This window comes from Pristis pectinata, chromosome 3 (genome assembly GCF_009764475.1).
Source record: "Pristis pectinata isolate sPriPec2 chromosome 3, sPriPec2.1.pri, whole genome shotgun sequence".
Classification (NCBI taxonomy): Eukaryota; Metazoa; Chordata; class Chondrichthyes; order Rhinopristiformes; family Pristidae; genus Pristis; species Pristis pectinata.
In genome coordinates, this window is record NC_067407.1 from 138,107,005 (window position 1) to 138,125,426 (window position 18,422).

The 18,422-nt window shown below is 46.3% G+C and overlaps 1 protein-coding gene across 1 annotated transcript in view; it reads left to right on the top strand.

Annotated features, from left to right (window-relative positions):
• Window positions 1-18,422, top strand: part of adgrg6 (adhesion G protein-coupled receptor G6) — a 125,206-nt gene that overhangs the window by 20,100 nt on the left and 86,684 nt on the right. Inside the window, exons 3-5 of the mRNA XM_052013013.1 lie at window positions 1,298-1,642; window positions 3,446-4,105; window positions 12,300-12,365. Of these exons, the coding sequence (XP_051868973.1) occupies window positions 1,298-1,642; window positions 3,446-4,105; window positions 12,300-12,365 (1,071 nt within the window). The remainder of the gene's footprint in view (window positions 1-1,297; window positions 1,643-3,445; window positions 4,106-12,299; window positions 12,366-18,422) is intronic.

The window sequence follows — 18,422 nt, forward strand, 5'->3', positions numbered from 1 at the left end:
AAACTTTGTTTTGCCTGCCATCAATACAGATTATTTCATTACAATAGTGTGTTGAGGTATTACAAGGGAAAACAATAACAGAATGCAGAATAAAGTGTTACTGTTACAGAGAAAGTGCAGTGCAGGCAGACAATAAGGTGCAATGGCCATGACGAGATAGATTGTGAAGTCAAGAGTCCGCCTTATCATTCAGTAGTCTTATAACAGTGGGATAGAAGCCGTCCTTGAGCCTGTTTCCGGAATTGGAGCCAGTTTATGAAAGTAAGCAACATGGTGAGATATCACTCGGACTTTGCGAATGTTAATGGGCACAAGAATGTTGAAAAAATATAAAGCATTTGGGTAAAGGGAGGTTCCCCTGGGCACTAAAGTCAGGATATCATATTGGAAATGATGGATTCCATTCCCATTGATTCCAGCACAGAGGAAACTTCCCTCAGAGGCGAATGTTGGATGGCGTTGATCAGATTTGATCTGGAGGATAAAAGGAAACTGTTCCCTCCAGTGGGGTCTGTAACAAGGGGTGATGAGCCAAGTAGTGTCAGGAAGCTGGTTGCTGAAGTACTTAAAGTGGAGGTGGATAAATATTTGATTGATCGAGGTGTGGAGGGGTATGAAGAAATGGCACAAAAGAAGAATTGACCCCAGCATCGATGAGCCATGATCATATTGAGTGGTGGGACAGGCTTAATGGGCCAAACAGCCTACTCCTTCTCCTGTTTTCCTTGTGTTCTGAACAGTAGAAATCTGGAATTCTCACTGCCAGAAGCCTGTTGAGGTTGGGTGTGGCTCAGTTAATGGGAGTGGATTTTTACTAGATAGGGTTACCAAGGTTGATGAGACCTAGATGGGAAGAATACAAGTTGGCCATATATAACTGAACAGTGGTTGAAAGGTTTCTTCCTGTCTGATGGTCTTCTGTCTGTCAATCCCCGGTCACTCAAGTGACAATTATCCCCAGAGCTTGAGCTGGAATCCAAGGGGCATGATCCCAACACCAGTCAACACCTTCAGGAAGGGAACCATGACAATTTTGGGTGCTGGCGTACCTCAGATGCAGCCTTGTGGCCCAGACTGTAGCTGTTGATGTTCCAGTACTGTGCTGCCTTTGACTTGACTTCTAACCAATTACTACTTCAGAGAAGACTGACTGTATGCATGGGGCTGAAGCTTGGCAAATCTTCCTCCCTCCCATCTTGCTGGGATTCTGTCCAGTGTATGTCACAAAGAGTTTTCAGAGGTCGAGTTCAGAAGTATAAATGCCATGTTCCATTTTTCTCTTTCTTTTGGAATTCAGCAGTGTTGGGCTGCTCAAACTGCACAGAAACTCTGACCGGTCTCTTGGGACAGTTCTCATCCCCGTGTTTCCCCAAGGACTATCTCCCCAACTTAAACTGTAGGTGGACCATCCTGGCCCCTCCCGGATTTATCGTACAGCTGACTTTCCATGACTTCGAGTTAGAGGAAGCCCAAGGATGCCCGTATGACTTTGTCTCAATAGAGACGGGGGCTGAAAAGATAAAATTTTGCGGTGTCACGGCTAAGGGTCACACATTGAACTCTACCAGGAATGAAATGATTGTCGAATTCAAGACTGACTTTAGCATCCAAAAGAATGGCTTCAGTGCTACCTACAGACGAGGTATGTGATAAAGGGCACAGCACACTGAATGATAGCATTGCCTTCTGAAATATTTTCATCTTGACTTCAAAAATGTCTCAATGTTGCATTGTGATATTGGGGTTTCCCAAAGCATTCCACAAGTAATCGAAGTGTGTCTGAAGTGTGGGTTGCTATTGTATTACAGTGACTTGTGGCTGCCATCTTCCTCACACTGAAGTCTGACAAATATCTCTGCAATAACAGAACATAGAACATAGAACATAGAACAGTACAGCACAATACAGGCCCTTTGGCCCACAATGTTGTGCCGACCTTTAAACCTCGTCTAAGGCTACCTAACCCCTTCCTCCCACATATCCCTCTATTTTAAATTCCTCCATATGCCTATCTAGTAATCTCTTGAATTTGACCAATGTACCTGCCTCCACCACCGCCCCCGGCAGCACATTCCATGCCCCAACCACTCTCTGGGTAAAAAACCTTCCTTTGATATCTCCTTGAACTTCCGACCCATTACTTTAAAGCCATGCCTCTTGTACTGAGCATCGGTGCCCTGGGAAAGAGGCGCTGGCTGTCCACTCTATCTATTCCTCTTAATATTTTGTACACCTCTATCATGTCTCCTCTCATCCTCCTCTCCAAAGAGTAAAGCCCTAGCTCCCTTAGTCTCTCCTCATAATGCATACTCTCTGAACCAAGCAGCATCCTGGTAAATATAATAGATAAGGTCTCCTATGCCTCCAAGAAATAAATTCTTAGCCTGCCCAACCTCTCCCTATAACCTAGTCCCTCGAGAACTGGCAACATTCTCGTAAATCCTTTCTGCACTTTTGCATGAGAGGTGGACCTGGATGGAGAGCTGTTTCAAAGGGTTACCTCAGGCACAGTGGACCCGCATCATTATTTGATGTTGTTCACTGCTCATTAAGCTAGGCTTTACCAGCCATCTCTTGAGTGGTCTGTTCTCCTAATTTGCACCACTCGTATCAATATGTTGAGCACAGAGGGGTTTCACAGAAGGAGCACGGGGCAATCTGCTCTGTCAGCTCACTGCCCCATGGGGCAAGATGGATCCAGACCCCAACATTCCTTGGTCACCTGGTCACATGACCCAAGCATGCTGGCCCTGATCTGAGACACGCTCTGAGGAAGTGGACTGACTGATAAAATTCCAACAGAGAATTAGCTCAGGTCTCATAGAGTCACACAGCACAGAAACAGGCCCTTCAGCTCATCTGGTCCATACCGACCAAAATTCCCATCTAAGCTACTCCCATTTGCCCGTGTTTAGCCCATATCCCTCTAAAACTTTCCTATCCATGTACCTGTCCAAATGTCTTCTAAATGTTGTTAATGTGCCTGCCTCAACCACTTCCTCTCGCAGCTCGTTCCACATACTGGATGAAAAACTTACCTCTCAGGTTCCTGTTAAATCTCTCCGCTCTCAACTTAAACCTATGCCCTTTAGTTCTTAATTCCCTAACCCTGGAACAAAGACTGCACATTTTCACTATCTGTGCCCCTTATGATGTTATACACCTCTATAAGGTCACCCCTCATTCTTTTACACTCCAGCGAGTCCCAACCTGCTCCCAATGTCTGGATGTGGAAAGAGCAGAACCATAGGGTTGAATCTGCTGGGGCGGTGAAATTTTCTGGGAATAATTGTCAGTGAAGTTCCAAAGCTGGCACAGGCACCTTGGGCCAAATGGACTCCATCTGACAATGACTGCTGTTCCCCTCCCTTCTTACACACTCACTTTTTGACTCTAGGAAACTAAAGCCTCTTCTTTTGCCTTCTTCCTCTGGATTAACATAAAGTGGCGGTCTCGTTGCGCAACCAAAAGGTGGTGGTGGACAAGTCATCTCAACGGCAGGCTGTTTCAGTCTCTCCCTTGGTCTCGATCCCGGACCTGGAGCAATTCACTGTGTGCCTGGAGGCCAAGTCATCTACTGTGAAGAAAAACTGGGTTCTCTTCTCATACTTGGACAGCAATAACCTGACGTTGATTGACTTCAGGAGCACAGGACATAACATCCTCCTGGAGATCTCCAATGTGGAGTGCGATGTGAGTGACATCTGGGCCGATGATTCCTCTGATAAGGATGATTCCTCTGATGAGGATGATTCCTCTGGCGAGGTTTTCACAGGCGCTTGGCGCCAACTATGCATCACGTGGGATGGCGCTTCAGGTGACATTATCACCCAGACACAAAACAGACACCAGCTGAATCACTGCCCAGACTCCAAGGGAAAAGGTATCACAGGCAAGGGCTTCCTCACACTGGCGCCAAAGCAACAGGATGCCAGCAAATCCTTCTCCGGCCAGCTCTACAACTTTCGCCTCTGGAACTTCACCATGCCTGGGCAGTCGCTGGTGGACTTACCCTGCGAGGAAGTGGGCAGTGTGGTGGACTGGGAGAACTCCTTCTGGGACATTCCTGTCTCCATGTTGGAAGCAGACAGTGCGCTGAGCTGTGGTGAGTGTGTTGTTCTGTTTGATGGATTTGTTTGCTCTAGTGCCTGCTTGTTCTCCTTACAGTAATGTACATTGATGTTACTTTCAGATGTCTCATAGATGGTAGACGTTAATGTTCTCCCTGTAAACATGAGACTACATCACTACAGAAACTTTAAGGATAGTCATGGAGTCAAAGAGTAACACAGCACAGAAACAGTCCCTTGGGCCCAACTGGTCCATGCCGGCCAAGATGTCCATCTAAGCTAGTCCCATTTGCCCATGTTTGGCCCATATCCCTCTAAACCTTTCCTATCCATGTACCTGTCCAAGTACCTTTTAAATGTTGTTAATGTACCTGCCTCAACCATTTCCTCTGGCAGCTCGTTCCTATACGGACCGCCTTCTGGGTAAAAAAGTTGCCTCTCAGGTTCCTATTAAATCTCTCCCCTCTCACCTTAAACCTATACCCTCTCGTTCCTGATTCCCCAACCCTGGGAAAAAGACTGTGCACATTCACCCTATCTCTGCCCCTCATGATTTTATATACCTCTTCAGATCACCCCTCATTCTCCTACGCTCCAACTTGCTCAACCTCTCTCCATAACTCAGTCACTTGAGTGTCCTCAGGGTCTTCTTAGACCAATCCTCTCCTCGCAGGAACCTGATGATGGATCTATACTGGCAACATTCTCCCTTTGGTACAGAGCTCTAGTGTGGTCTCTGAGACAAGTTATAATTATGGGCAAACCTTTTTTCTCTTGAATTCTAACTGGTTTGTGATAAAATGTAATGTATCATTTTCCTTCCCAATTGCTTGTTTCTCTGGTTCATATCAAACAAACCCACAACTCCCTCTGAATCACAGCGTTTAACAATCCCTGTCATATAAGGGTGATGCAGCTGGTAAAGCTGCTGCCTCAGAACAGCGACCACAGCTCCCGAGACCCGGGTTCGATCCTGACCTCCACTGCTCCCTGTGTGGAGTTTGCATGTTCTCCTTGCGTCCGTATGGGTTTCCTCCCAAAGAGATTCGTGGAGTTATACAGCAATATTGTCCCTGTGAACATTGGCATACATCACTGCATTAAGGATTGTAATGATAGAGTCATAGAGTCATACAGCATGCAAGCAAGCGCTAAGGCCCAACTGGTCCATGCCGAGCATCTAAGCTAGTCCCATTTACTTGTGTTTGGTCCACATTCCTCTAAATCTTTCCGATCCATGTACCTGTCCAAATGTTGTAATTGTACCCGCCTCTGCCACTTCTTCTTGCAGCTCGTTCCACATACCCACCACCCTCTGGGTGAAAAACTGGCCCCTCAGATCTCCTTTAAGTCTCTCCCCTCTCACCTTAAACCTTTGCCCTCTAGTTTGAGACCCCCCTACTCGAGGAAAAAGACTACCTACCTTATCTATGGCCCACATAAATTTATGAACCTCTATCAGATCACCTCGCTGCTTCTGTCACTCCAGGAATAAAGGTCCCAGCCTATCCAATCTCTGCTTATAATTCAAGCCCTCCAGTACCGACAACATCCTTGTGAACCTTGTCTGTGCCCTCTCCAGCTTAATCACATCCTTCCTCTGGCATGATGACCAGAACTGCACGCTGTACTCCAAGTGCAGTCTCACCAGTGTCTCATAACCCTTGTACTCAATCCCCTGTCCCATGAAGGCACGGATACAAGGTGACTTGTTGCAAGCTGGTCTCTATAGATCTGTTCATTACCCTTACTATAATTGTTCTACACTTTTAAATTTAAACTCTATGTCACTAACTATTACTATTAATTTTCTGTCAATGAACTCTGTACTAACCCAATGTAACTGCACTGTGTAATGAATTGACCTGTACGATCAGTTTGTAAGACAAGCTTTTCACTGTACCTCGGTACAAGTGACAATAATAAACCAATTCCAATGCCAGTGCCATCTGCCTTCTTCACAAAATTATCCCAAAGACGTGAGGGTTGGCAGGTCAATTGGCTGCTGTAAATTGCCCCCAGTGTGTCGGTGAATCTGGGAGGAATTGATGGGAATGAGGGAAGAATAAAATAGGATTAGTGAAGGATTGATTAAATGGGTGCTTGTTGGCCAGTGCATACTTGGTGGGCCGAAGGGCCTGTTTCTGTGTATGACTCTCCCTTTCCCTTCGCCACGTCACTCCCTTTCACACTCCCCTACATGATGTCCCCCACAGCATCTTCTTCTCCAGTCTGTTGGGATGGCTTTTCTCCTTTTCTCCTCACAGCTTGCTTACCCACCTACTTTCTTATCATCAGCGAACCTGGATACGTTAACCTCAGTCCTCGCTGCTGACTCACTTCTGTAGGTTTCCAGGAACTGTGGCCCCCATCATTGACCTCATTGCTACTTCATTGGTTACAGCCTGTCAGGCTTAACATGATCATATTATTCCTGGTTTCTGCTTTTTGTCTGTTGACAAATCCTCAATCTCTGCTGATATAATACCCTCAATCTTTTGATCCTTGATTTTGTTCGATAACCAATTGTCCAGCACCTGGGGTGAGCACATCTGAAAATCCAAATATAATACAGGCCCTCACTGGGTTATGAAGGCCTAATGTATGGACACCCCTACATCTGAATCAGATCCCATAAGTACTATTAAATTCAAATGAGAACCAGTCTTGAAGAAAAACCTGTTTCCATGTAACCTCCACAGAGTAATCAGCCATCATTGTCTCTCAAGAGTGCAGGCTGCCAGTTTCACTGTGGGAGGCCGCTCACGAGGATTGCTTTGGAAATTGACAAGCAATCGCTTCTATTGATACTATTTACGAGGATGTTGCCAGGACTGGAGAGACTGAGTTACAGTGAGATTGTTGGGCAGGCTAAGACTTTAATCATCGGAGTGTAGAAGAATGAGGGGTGATCTTACCGAGGTGTATAAAATCATGAGGGGCATTGATAGGGTAAATACGCACAGTCTTTTTTCCCAGGGTTGGGAAATGAAGAACCAGAGGACAGGCTTAAAGTGAGAGGGGCCTGAGGGACAATTTATCACTCAGGGGGTGGTCAGTATATGGAATGGGCTGCCAGAGGAAGTGGCTGAGGCAGGTACATTAACATTTAAAAGAAAATTGGACAGACACAAGGATAGGAAATGTTTAGAGGGATGTGGGTCAAAAGTGGGCAAATGAGACGAGCTTAGATGGGAATCTTGGTCAGCGTGGACCAGTTGGGCCGAAGGGCCTGTTTCTGTGCTGTATGACTCTGTGACTCTGTGCAATGATACTCTATTAAACAATATAACATCTACCGATAGTTGATGCCCATTGAAAGCATCCACTGACTGTGGGACATCCTGATTCTGTACCTTGTAACTAAGCAGGGGAAGGCAATATATAAATGTTCATATTAATTGGACTTAATCAACATCATTTATGACAATACTGTGGAAGTGTGGTTACCGTATTGAGTCATTTTGTGTACTTACCAACTTATGGACAAAATCGACATCTGTAAAAATGGAACCCATTCATAACCCCAGGGACAGTTTGTATCTGCATATCATTCCAGGTATAAAGCACCTGAACCTATGTTCAAAGTCAACTGCTCCTCGCCAGCCTGTCCTCTTGCATTTCACGTCGTGACCAAATATCTCATTTGTTTTATTTTTCACCCATAGGGTGTAAGTGTCCCTAACAATGCTAACATTTATTGTCCGTCCTGAATTGTCCCTAAGCTAAGGTGATAGTTAAGAGTTGGTGGGTCTGGAATCACACTTATATCTGACTGGCTAAGTTTCTTCCCTGAAGGATATTATGAACCAGACCAGTTTTTCCAACAAGCAACCAATTACATAACAACCACTGATGATAGATTTTTTAAAAAATTAATTACTTGTATTTAAATTCCCTTCTTGCCCTGGTGGGATTCGAACCCATGTCTCTGGATCAATTGCCCAGGTCTTCAGCTGCTGGTCCAAAGACTTAAGAAATGTATACTTGATCAGCACCAACTTCCCTTGGGGACACGATAGTGTAGAATGACCAATGGCTCACTGGAATAATGTTCCCCTCGATCAGTTTGTGTCCCCTCTGCGAATTTCAGAAGGCATTACTACAGGAATCTTAAGGGTAACAATCTGCTGGAGGAAATTAGTGGGTCGAGCAGTATCTATTGGGGGAGAGGAACTGTTGACATTTTGGGTTGAAACCCTGCATCAGGGTTTCAACCAGAAATGTTGACCATTCCTTTCCCCCATAGATTTGGAATTGGAATTGGTTTATTTTTGTCACTTGTACCGAGGTACAGTGAAAAACTTGTCCTGCATACTGTTCGCACAGATCAATTCATTACATCAGTGCATTGAGGTAGTACAAGGTAAAACAATAACATAATGCAGAATAAAGTGTTACAGTTACAGAGAAAGTGCACAATAAGGTGCAAGATCATAACGAGGTAGATTGTGAGGTCAAGACTCCATCTTATCGTACTCGGGGACTGTTCAATAGTCTTATAACAGCGGGATAGAAGCTGTCCTTGAGCCTGGTGGTACGTGCTTTCAGGCTTTTGTATCTTCTGCTCGATGGGAGGGGGGAGAAGAGAGAATGTCCGGGGTGGGTGGGGTCTTTAATTATGTTGGCTGCTTTACCGAGGCAGTGAGAAGTGTAGACAGAGTCCATGGAGGGGAGGCTGGTTTCCGTGATGTGCTGGGCTGCACAGTAGGGCCCACCCTACACTGTGACTACATTTCCGTGGAGGCATTCTTGCCACAGTACGTCAGTAAGGATCAATAGATTGGGGGTAACACCAGTTATCGACTCATAGAGTCACAGAGCAATACAGAACGTAAGCAGGCCCTTCGGCCCAACCAGCCCATGTCGACCACAGTGCCCACTCAGCTGGTCCCAATTTCCTGTGTTCGGCCCATATCCCTCCAGGCCCCACCCCACCATGTACCTATCCAAGTGCTTCTTAAATGGTCCGATTGTATCTGCCTCAACCACTTCCTCTGGCAGCTCGTTCTGTATACTTACCACCCTCTGCATGAAAAGGTTGCCCCTCAGCTCCCTTTTAAATTTTTCCCCTCTCACCCTAAACCTCTGCCCCCTAGTTTTGGACTCCCCTACCCTGGGGAAAGGACTGTTACCGTCCACCTTGTTCAGGCCTCTTGATAAGGTCACCCCTTATTCTCCTATGTTCTAAGGAATAAAGACCTAGCCTGGCCAACCTCTCCCTATAACTCAAGCCCTCTAATCCTGGTAACATCCTCGCAGTCTTTCCAGTTTAACCACGTCTTTCCCATAACAGGGAGACAAAACCTGTACACTGCACTCTAATTGCGGCCTCCGTTGTACAGTTGCTCAAGAGGGTGAAACAAAACTGAGAAAGAACTGTGAAACTTCACCGAGTGCCTTTGGATAATGTCCACCCACAACAAAATACATATCAGTTAAAAAAAACAAACAAAAAAGATGACTGGAAAGAGCCAGTGTTGGGTGGGGGTCCAATGGTATGAACAGAATGTGATGTGGCTGTCTTAAGTAAAGTTATTCAGCAACTGAGTCAGCCCACACATGGCCTGGCATCAACACTCACTGCATTAGTCACTTCATTATCGCAAGCAAGTTTGCAGGGAAAATATTGTGTTCTCTTTATTTTCTTGTCATCCTGGGAAGATTTTCTCAGCTCTTTCTTTGGAGTGGCAGTCCACTGGTGTTGGACACTCACTTTGCCCTGCTCAGCAACAGTGAGTGTGTTCATTGAAGACGGTGTCCTGCGGAGGAACTCTCCAGAAACAAGAAAACAGCCAGTCGTCAGTAATGATGACAATGGAATTGCTGGGTTGTTATACAAACCCATCCGGTTCACTGAGGCTTCAGGGACAAAATCCTCCATCCTCTCTGATCTGGCCCGTAAGTGACTCTAAGACCTACCAAATCGACATGCCAATTAGTTACAGCAGCATTGTGGTTGTAGAGTCATAGAGTCAGACAGCACGGAAACAGGCCCTTCGGCCCACCATGTCCATGCCGACCATTTTGACCTAATCCCATTTACCTACATTAGGACCATATCCTTTTATGCCTTGCCTATTTAAGTGCCTGTCGAAATGCCTCTTATATATAGTGACTGTATCCAATTCCACCGCTTTCTCTGGCAGGGAGTTGCAGATATCTGCCACTCTCTGTGTAAAAAACTTGCCCCTTAGATCTCCTTCAAAACTCCTCTCTCTCACCTTAAACCTGTCCTTTTTGATACCCCTATCATGGGGAAAAAAGATTCTGAATACCCTATTTAGGCCTTTCCTAATCTTCTATCAGGTCACCCTTCAGCCTCCTTAGCTCCAGGGAAAACTAGCCCAGCCTGTCCAATCTCTCCCAATAACTAAGGTCCTCCATTCTAGGCAACATTCCTGGTGAACCTCCTCCGCACTGTCTCCAGTGTAACCACATCCTTCCTACAGTGTTGACCAGTACTGCATGCATTACTCTAAGAGTGGTCCTAACCAATGTTTTGTAAAGTTGCAATGTAATGTCCCATGTCTTATATTCTATGCCCTGTCCCATGAAGGCAAACATGCCACAGGCCTTCTCGACCACTCTATCCTCTCGTGTTGTCTCTTCCAGGACTTGGATCTCGAGGTCTCTCTGTTCACCAACATTCTTTACCACAGTGACGTTCCTGGACCATTATCCAGAGACATAAGTTCTCTGAATCAGAATCAGGTTTATTATCACTGACATATGTCATGAAATTTGTTGTTCTAATCCTGTCATTACAGCTGAGGAACTTAGATCCAAATAATTAAATAAATCTGAAGTATAAAAACTGGTCTCAGCATTGGTAATCATAAGTTTACTAAGCTCTTGTAAAAATTGTGCTTGTTAGCTGATGTCCTTCAGGGAAAGAATATTTGCCTGCTGGGTCTATATGTAACTCCAGACCTACCAATGTGGTTGACTCCTAACTTCCCTTTCAGTTTAGGGGCTACTAGGGATGGACAATGATTGCTGATATTTCCAGCACATTCCACACACTGCAACAAACAAAGAAAATATCTGCTCCAGCTTTCAAATCTTGGGATATTCTGAAGCACTTCACAGCTAAGTAAATATTTGCTGTGATCTCTGTTACACCATAAGTAACCAGCATACACCCAGATCTGATAAAGAGTTTTGAAACAAAATGGTCATCATTTTCATGGACTTTGTTTGGAGGATATTATTAGCCAGTGGACTGAGCTCCTCTTCTGCCAGTACTGTGGGTTCTGTTCTGTGCACCTAAGGGGCTGTATTTTAATTTCTTGTTTGAAGGCTGCACTCCCAACAGTGCAACACTCCCTCATTACTGCATGTAAACAACTACCACCTTGTGCTCAAGTCTCTGACGTGGATCTTGAACCTTAAAACCTTCTAAGTCAGAGGTGCTGCTGACTGGGCCACAGAGAATGAGACCCACCTCACAGCTGGAATAGCTTAAAGTATCTTAATACAAATCAGCAAAGACATGTGTGCACTCTCTCTATCTCTCTCTCTCTCTCTCTCTCTCTCACACACACACACACACACACACACACACACGTGCACACACACAACCACACACAACCACACACACAACCACACACACAATTATACACACACACGCACACACACACACAAAGCACACGTACACACACACACAACCACACACAAACACACACACAACCACACACACAACCACACACACGCACACGCACACACACACACGCACGCACACACGCACACACGCACGCACACACACACACACACACACACAAGCACACAACTGCATGGATGTACATCCACATGCACACATTTGCACAATGTACACGGTTATGTACACTGTGCCGCACGTGCATGCACACACTTACACACACAGGCAGACTGATGAACAGACAAGCACATCCATAAATCTGCATGCATACACAAGCATATACACATATGTACATGGATACATATATAAGAGCATATATGTACATGTGGGCTTACACACAATCACGCATACAGGCACATATACATGATTCACACACATGCCTGCATGCACACAGATGCACACACATACACATGCACACACACACACACACACATCCACACACACAAACACACACACACACACACACACACGCACACACACGCACAAGCATGCCAGCACAGACTATGAGTGGCCTGACTGTACCACAACGCTGCCTACTTAACTAACGTGTGTTTCTCGTTTCCTTCCAGCCACTGCACTGCCGACCCCGCCGACAGTCAGACCCACCTGCTCATCCTTGGGATCGGGATGTCAAGGTAGGGCCAAGGATGGCACAAGTGTGACCATAATGGTCAGTTTTAAAGTAGTAACTTTCAACAGGATCGATCTTTATCTGGTCCCTCTTGCTCCATGGGGCAAGATCTGTATCAGAGTAACTGACCTTCACTGACCAAGGTTCTAATTTAAGCTGTGCAATCTGCCTTGAGCTGGGCTTAGAGAAAGGACGATTAAATATCGGTCACTTCTGGATAGTTTCCAACAACCGTCCTTGGCAGAAGGTCAGGAAGTGAGCCAAGGACCTCCTGACCTGTTTCCTTGTGGACTGCACTGGCAGTAAGAATGGGGACAACCCAACTGTGCTATTTTAAAGACAGGTTCTATGATTCAGTCAGTTTCCTGGCTCTGGGAGTGTGTGGTTGATATTTTGTACGGCTAATTCCCCGAGCGTATGGGAGGGGAGCAAAAGAGAGAGTGAGAGTCAGAGAGACAGATTTATCTGCACAGTGCTGGATGTAAACGGTCCTTGATCCACAGTCAGTGATTTATGACCCTTCCCAAGTGATGCCAAAACTTGTCTCTCGAAGGTTGACTCACTTCCTTCAATCTGTATGATGTTAGCATTCTTTTCCATGTTTCATTCATGCTGAACGTTTGTTGCCGAGTTTGAACTTCTGTATCGGCAAAAGGTTGGAAGGTTCCAGACATACTAATCAGCCTCTCACCCGAGGGAAAAGAAATATAAATATACAACATCTTTTTATTTTGCACTCTGGGTTATTCAAAAAGAGCATTCCACATCGGAACAACTTGGGAAGATAATCCATGATAAAAATCTGGATCAAAATTTCATCGAACTGCAAAAAAAAGGCCACTTAGGCCCATTTTGCATCTGCTGGGATTTCCTGAACAATTAATACCTGTTTCACCACAACCCTGAATAGGTTCTCTTCTCCAACTCAATGACAAGGGAGCATAGTGCTCGTGTGACTGGGCAAGCAGTCCAGAGACAGGGTTAATTGGCAGGAGAGGTGAGTGCAAATTCCACCACACGGCTGAATTTAAATTTGGTCAATAAAGTCAAATATGGAAATGTTGACATTTTTAAGGGTGGCTGATTAAAAAAAAATCCATTTGTTTCACTAATCTCTGTCAGGGCAACTGACTTTCCTGGTCCAAACTAGCCCCATGTGTCTCCAAACCATCATCAACGTGTTAGGTCTTTAATTGTTCTTGGATTAGAACATAAAATTTTTTCCCAGGGGTTTTTCCCATTATTGAGTGATCCAATACCAGAGGGCATGCATTTAAGGTGAGAGGGGGTAGGTTCAGAACAGATGTGAGGGGTAAGTTTTTCACTCAGAGAGTGGTGGATGCCTGGAATGCATTGCCTGATAGGGTGGCAGAGGCAAATTCATTGGGGGCTTTTAAGAAGGGCTTGGATGGGCACATGAATGAGAGGAAAATAGAGGGATATGGGCATTCTGTAGGTAGGAGGGAATAGCTATATTGGCACAACATTGTGGTCCAAAGGTCCTGTTCTGTGCTGTACTGTTCTATGTTCTATGCTCTAAAACGTAGAACGGTACAGCACTGGAGAGGCCATTCAGCCCACGATGTTGTGCCGATCTTGATGCCAATGTATACTAAATGTCCTCCTCCTGTGTATCATCCACATCCCTCCATTCCCTTCATATTCATGTGTCTGTCTAAAACCCTCTTAAACTCCACCAAACTGCCTGCTTCCACTACTGCCCCTGGTTACCTGATTGGGAGATGGGAAGCTTTATTAGAGTAATTGATAACGTTTATCAATTTTATAAATGGTCGGTTGTGTCCTGGTATTACTGAGGTTGCAAAGGGACAACTGGAGTGTCGTTGGTAAGCTTGTGCCTGCTACCAACATCAAGTGTAACAGATCAAAGATTGGTGAAGGGGCTTGGGTTGTGATCTGATCGAGTATTGGAGGAGGGCACTGAATGTCCTCCTGATATTCCCACATCGCAGCTGGGCATAAGCACTTGCAGCACAGTGGCTCAGTTAGCAGAACTGCTGCCTCACAGCGCCAGACACCCGGGTCCGATCCTGATCTCTGCTGCCGTCTGTGTGGAGTTTGCATGTTCTCTCTGTGACTGCGTGGGTTTCCTCCGAGTGCTCCGGTTTCCTCCCACATCCCAATGACGTGCGGGTTGGCTGCTGTAAGTCACCCCTAGCGTGTAGGATCTGGGCTTAGTTGATGAGGAAGTGGGGAGAATTAAAGAAAAGGGTTAATGAAGGATTAGTGTACATAGAACACAGGAACAGGCCCTTCGGCCCACAATGTCTGTGCTGAACATGACACTGAATCTCTTCTGCCTGATCCATATCCCTCCATTTCCTGCCTCTTCATGTCTCTATCTGATAGCCTCTTAAACATCACTATCATATCTGCTTCCACCACTCCCCCCAGCAGCCCGTTCCAAGAACCCACCACTCTCTGGGTAAAAAACTTGCCACGCACACCTCCTTTAAGCTTTCCCCCCCCCCCTCTCACCTTAAATGCATGTCCTCTAGTACCTGACATTTCTACCCCTGGGAAAAAGACGCCAGCAGTCTATCTATGCCTCTCATATTTGACATTTCTACCCTGGGAAAAAGACCTGCCTCTCGTAACTTTATAAACTTCTGTCAGGTCTCCCCTCAGCCTCCGATGCTCCAGAGAAAACAATCCAAGTCTGTCCAACCTCTCATGCCCTCTAATCCAGGCAGCATCCTGGTGAACCTCTCCAAAGCCTCCACATCCTTCCTGTAATGGTGCGACCAGAACTGCACGCAATAAATAGGTGGCATAGACTTGGTGGTCTGAACTGTCTGTTTCCATGCTGCTTCTCCTTATGACTCTATGACTCTAGCTCCCTGCCCAAGAATGTTCCAGAATAAGCTCCTGTGTTTGCACATATCCTGGTTGCCTTCCTCCCAAAACATCAGGTAGTGTCTGGGTCAGTGACTGGAATGCTGGGTGGGTGTAATAGCCAGCCCAGTAAAGGTTCTGTGTGAGGAGTGGCTGAGGAACTGTCCTCGGCCCCATTGCCCTGCTCCTGCTGTGGTTTAGGCCCCATTGCCCTGCTCCTGCCGTGGTTCTGACCAACAAGATGGACGTCCTGAGTCAGTCACATCCCCGGACAATGGCAGCTTCCACCGAACACAGTGAGGCCTAGGCGCTCTCGGTTCCGGGGTGAGCAGTGGTTGATGTGTGCTCCCTGAAGGCAGTCCGGGACTCCGAGCAGGGAGAGAGAGAGAGAGAGAGGGGAGACAGAACAGGCAGCTGCAAACTCAGCAGGTTAATGCTTGTCCCTCCCCTAGCCATGCTCCCACAAACACTGCCTATCTTCAGCCAGCCTTGGCTTCCTTCCCAGGAAGTTGGCCATGACTTGAGACAGCTTGTTAATTAAAATCCCAAGCCCTTTATACTGCAATAGGCTGTCTGCTTTCCGTGTTTGATCCAGTTTAAGCGCACACTTTGTTGCTGGCATGGATCACCAGGCAGTGAGCTCCAAACCCTTTCTTCTCCCGACAACTAACACTCGGCAAGGTCGAGGTGTCACACAAGAACAAGAACACAAGAAAATAGAAGTAGGAGTAGGTCACTCGGCCCTTCAAACCTGCCCCGCCATTCAATATGATTCAATCTATGCTGGCCTCAACTCCTCTGCCAGTTCCCCATAGCTCTCAATTCCTCGATACTTATCTATCTCAACCTTTGATATAGCTAATGAACTGGCCTCCATCACCATCGGGGGAAGGGAATTCCAGAGATTCACTAAATTGGTAAATTGGTTTATTATTGTCACACCTACCGAGGTACAGTGAAAAACTTTGTTTTGCATGCCATCCATACAGATCATTTCTTTACAACAGTGTGTTGAGGTAGTACAGGGGGAAACAATAACATAATGCAGAATAAAGTGTCTTAGATTCATAGCATTTAGACTTAAAAGAGTAGAACAGTTATAATAGACGTAATGAGCAGATCTACCTTCTGAGAAAAGATAAGATAAGATACCTTTATTAGTCACGTACATTGAAACACACAGTGAAATGCATCTTTTACGTAGAGTGTTCTGGGGGCAGCCGTAAGTGTCTCCACGCTTCCGGCGCCAACATAGCATGCCCACAACTTCCTAACCCATACGTCCTTAGAATGTGGGAGGAAACCGGAGACAACACATTCCAGGCATCCACCACGCTCTGAGTAAAAAACGTACCCCTCACGTCTGTTCTGAACTTAACCCCTCTCACCTTCAATGCATGCCCTCTGGTATTGGATCGCTCAATAATGGGAAAAAGATATTGCTTGTCTACCCTATCTCTGCCCCTCATAATCTTATACATTTCCAACAGATCACCCCTCAGCCTCTGCCGCTCCAGAGAGAAGAGCCCAAGTTTGTTCAGCATCTCCTATCATAAGCCCCTGTAAGGTTACCCCTGAGCCTCCACTCTAGGGATAAAGAGGCCCAGTCTCGGATACCTTCAGATACAGCTGGAGTAACAAGCTTGGGGTGAGGAGGGTGAGGCCATCGAGAACACAGTGTAATTGAGGGAGGGGTTTGCTTCCTAACCCTGCCGTCCTCTCCCGGAACTCTGCACCATCGCCCCTCTTCATCTTGATGGACCTCCTTAATCATGAGCTGCTCTTTGGTCACTTGTCATGAAGCAAACACTGGAAGAGCGCCAGAGCCCTTACCTCACCCACTGCGGCTGTTCCCCAGCTCCGGGCGGACTCCTCACTGGCTCCCTCAGGAGGTCCATCAAGCCTTGTGATTCATAAACCCTCCCTACTTCCCACTCATTATGCTCCAACCAGATCTGTACGCAACTTCTGAAGCACCGTCTGCGATTCATCAGGAAGGTTCCCTGTCTCTGTAACTTGTATCCTTTGTCTTTGCTGAGTCCAGAGCTAATTAGAACATAGAACATGGAACATTACAGCACAGTACAGTACAGGTCTTTCGGTCCACGATGTTCCCTTGTTCCACTCTCTGTAAACCCTGCGACCAGGGGCGCAGAATTTGATGCCGCAGCCTCACAGCTCCAGTGACCCGGGTTCAATGCCGACCTCCGGTGCTGTCCGTGTGGAGTTTGCATGGGGGGACTTGATAGGAATGTGGGGAGAACAAAAAAAAATGGGAATAGTGTAGGATTGGGGTAAATGGGTGGTTGATGGTTAGTGTGGATTCGTTGGGCTGAAGGGCCTGGTTCTCTGCTGTATGGCTCTATGAGAAGGGAATGGGAAAAGGCGTACGGGTTAGGAAGTTGTGGGCGTGCTGTGTTGGCGTCGGAAGCGTGGCGACACTTGCGGGCTGCCCCCAGAACACTCTACGCAAAGATGTATTTCACTGTGTGTTTCGATGTACATGTGACTAATAGTCTTATCTTACATGGGATTGCAAGCCAGCATGGAACTGATGGGCTGAATGGCCTCTTTCTGAGTTACGGAATCATAAAGTTATACAGCACGGACACCCTTGGCGCAACTCATCCACGCTGACCGAGGTGTCGACCTGAGCTAGTTCCATTTGCCTGCATTTGGCCCGTATCCCCCTAAATCTTTCCTATCCATGTACCTGTCCAAGTGCCTTTTAAACATTGTAATTGTACCCGTCTCTACCACTTCCTCTGACAGCTTGTTCCATACACCCACCACCCTCTGAGTGAAAAATTTGCCCCTCAAATCTTTCCCCTCTCATCTCAAACTCACCTGCCTTGGGAAAAAGACTGCAGCCATCCACCTTATCTATGCTTCTCATGATTTTATAAACGTCTGTAAGGTCACCCCTCAGCCACCTGCACTCCAGGGAAAACAGTCCCAGCCTATCCAGTCTCTCCTTATAACTCAAGCCCCCCAGTCCCAGTAACATCCTGGTGAATCTTTTCTGCCCCCTCTCCAGCTTAATCACATCCTTCCTCTGGCATGATGACCAGAACTGCACGCTGTACTCCAAGTGCAGTCTCACCATCCTTCCTATATCTGGGCAACCAGAACGGCACATGATGCAGTGTGGTCTCACCAATGTCTTGTACAGTTGTTATAGTAAGTAAATTATAAATACCTCTGC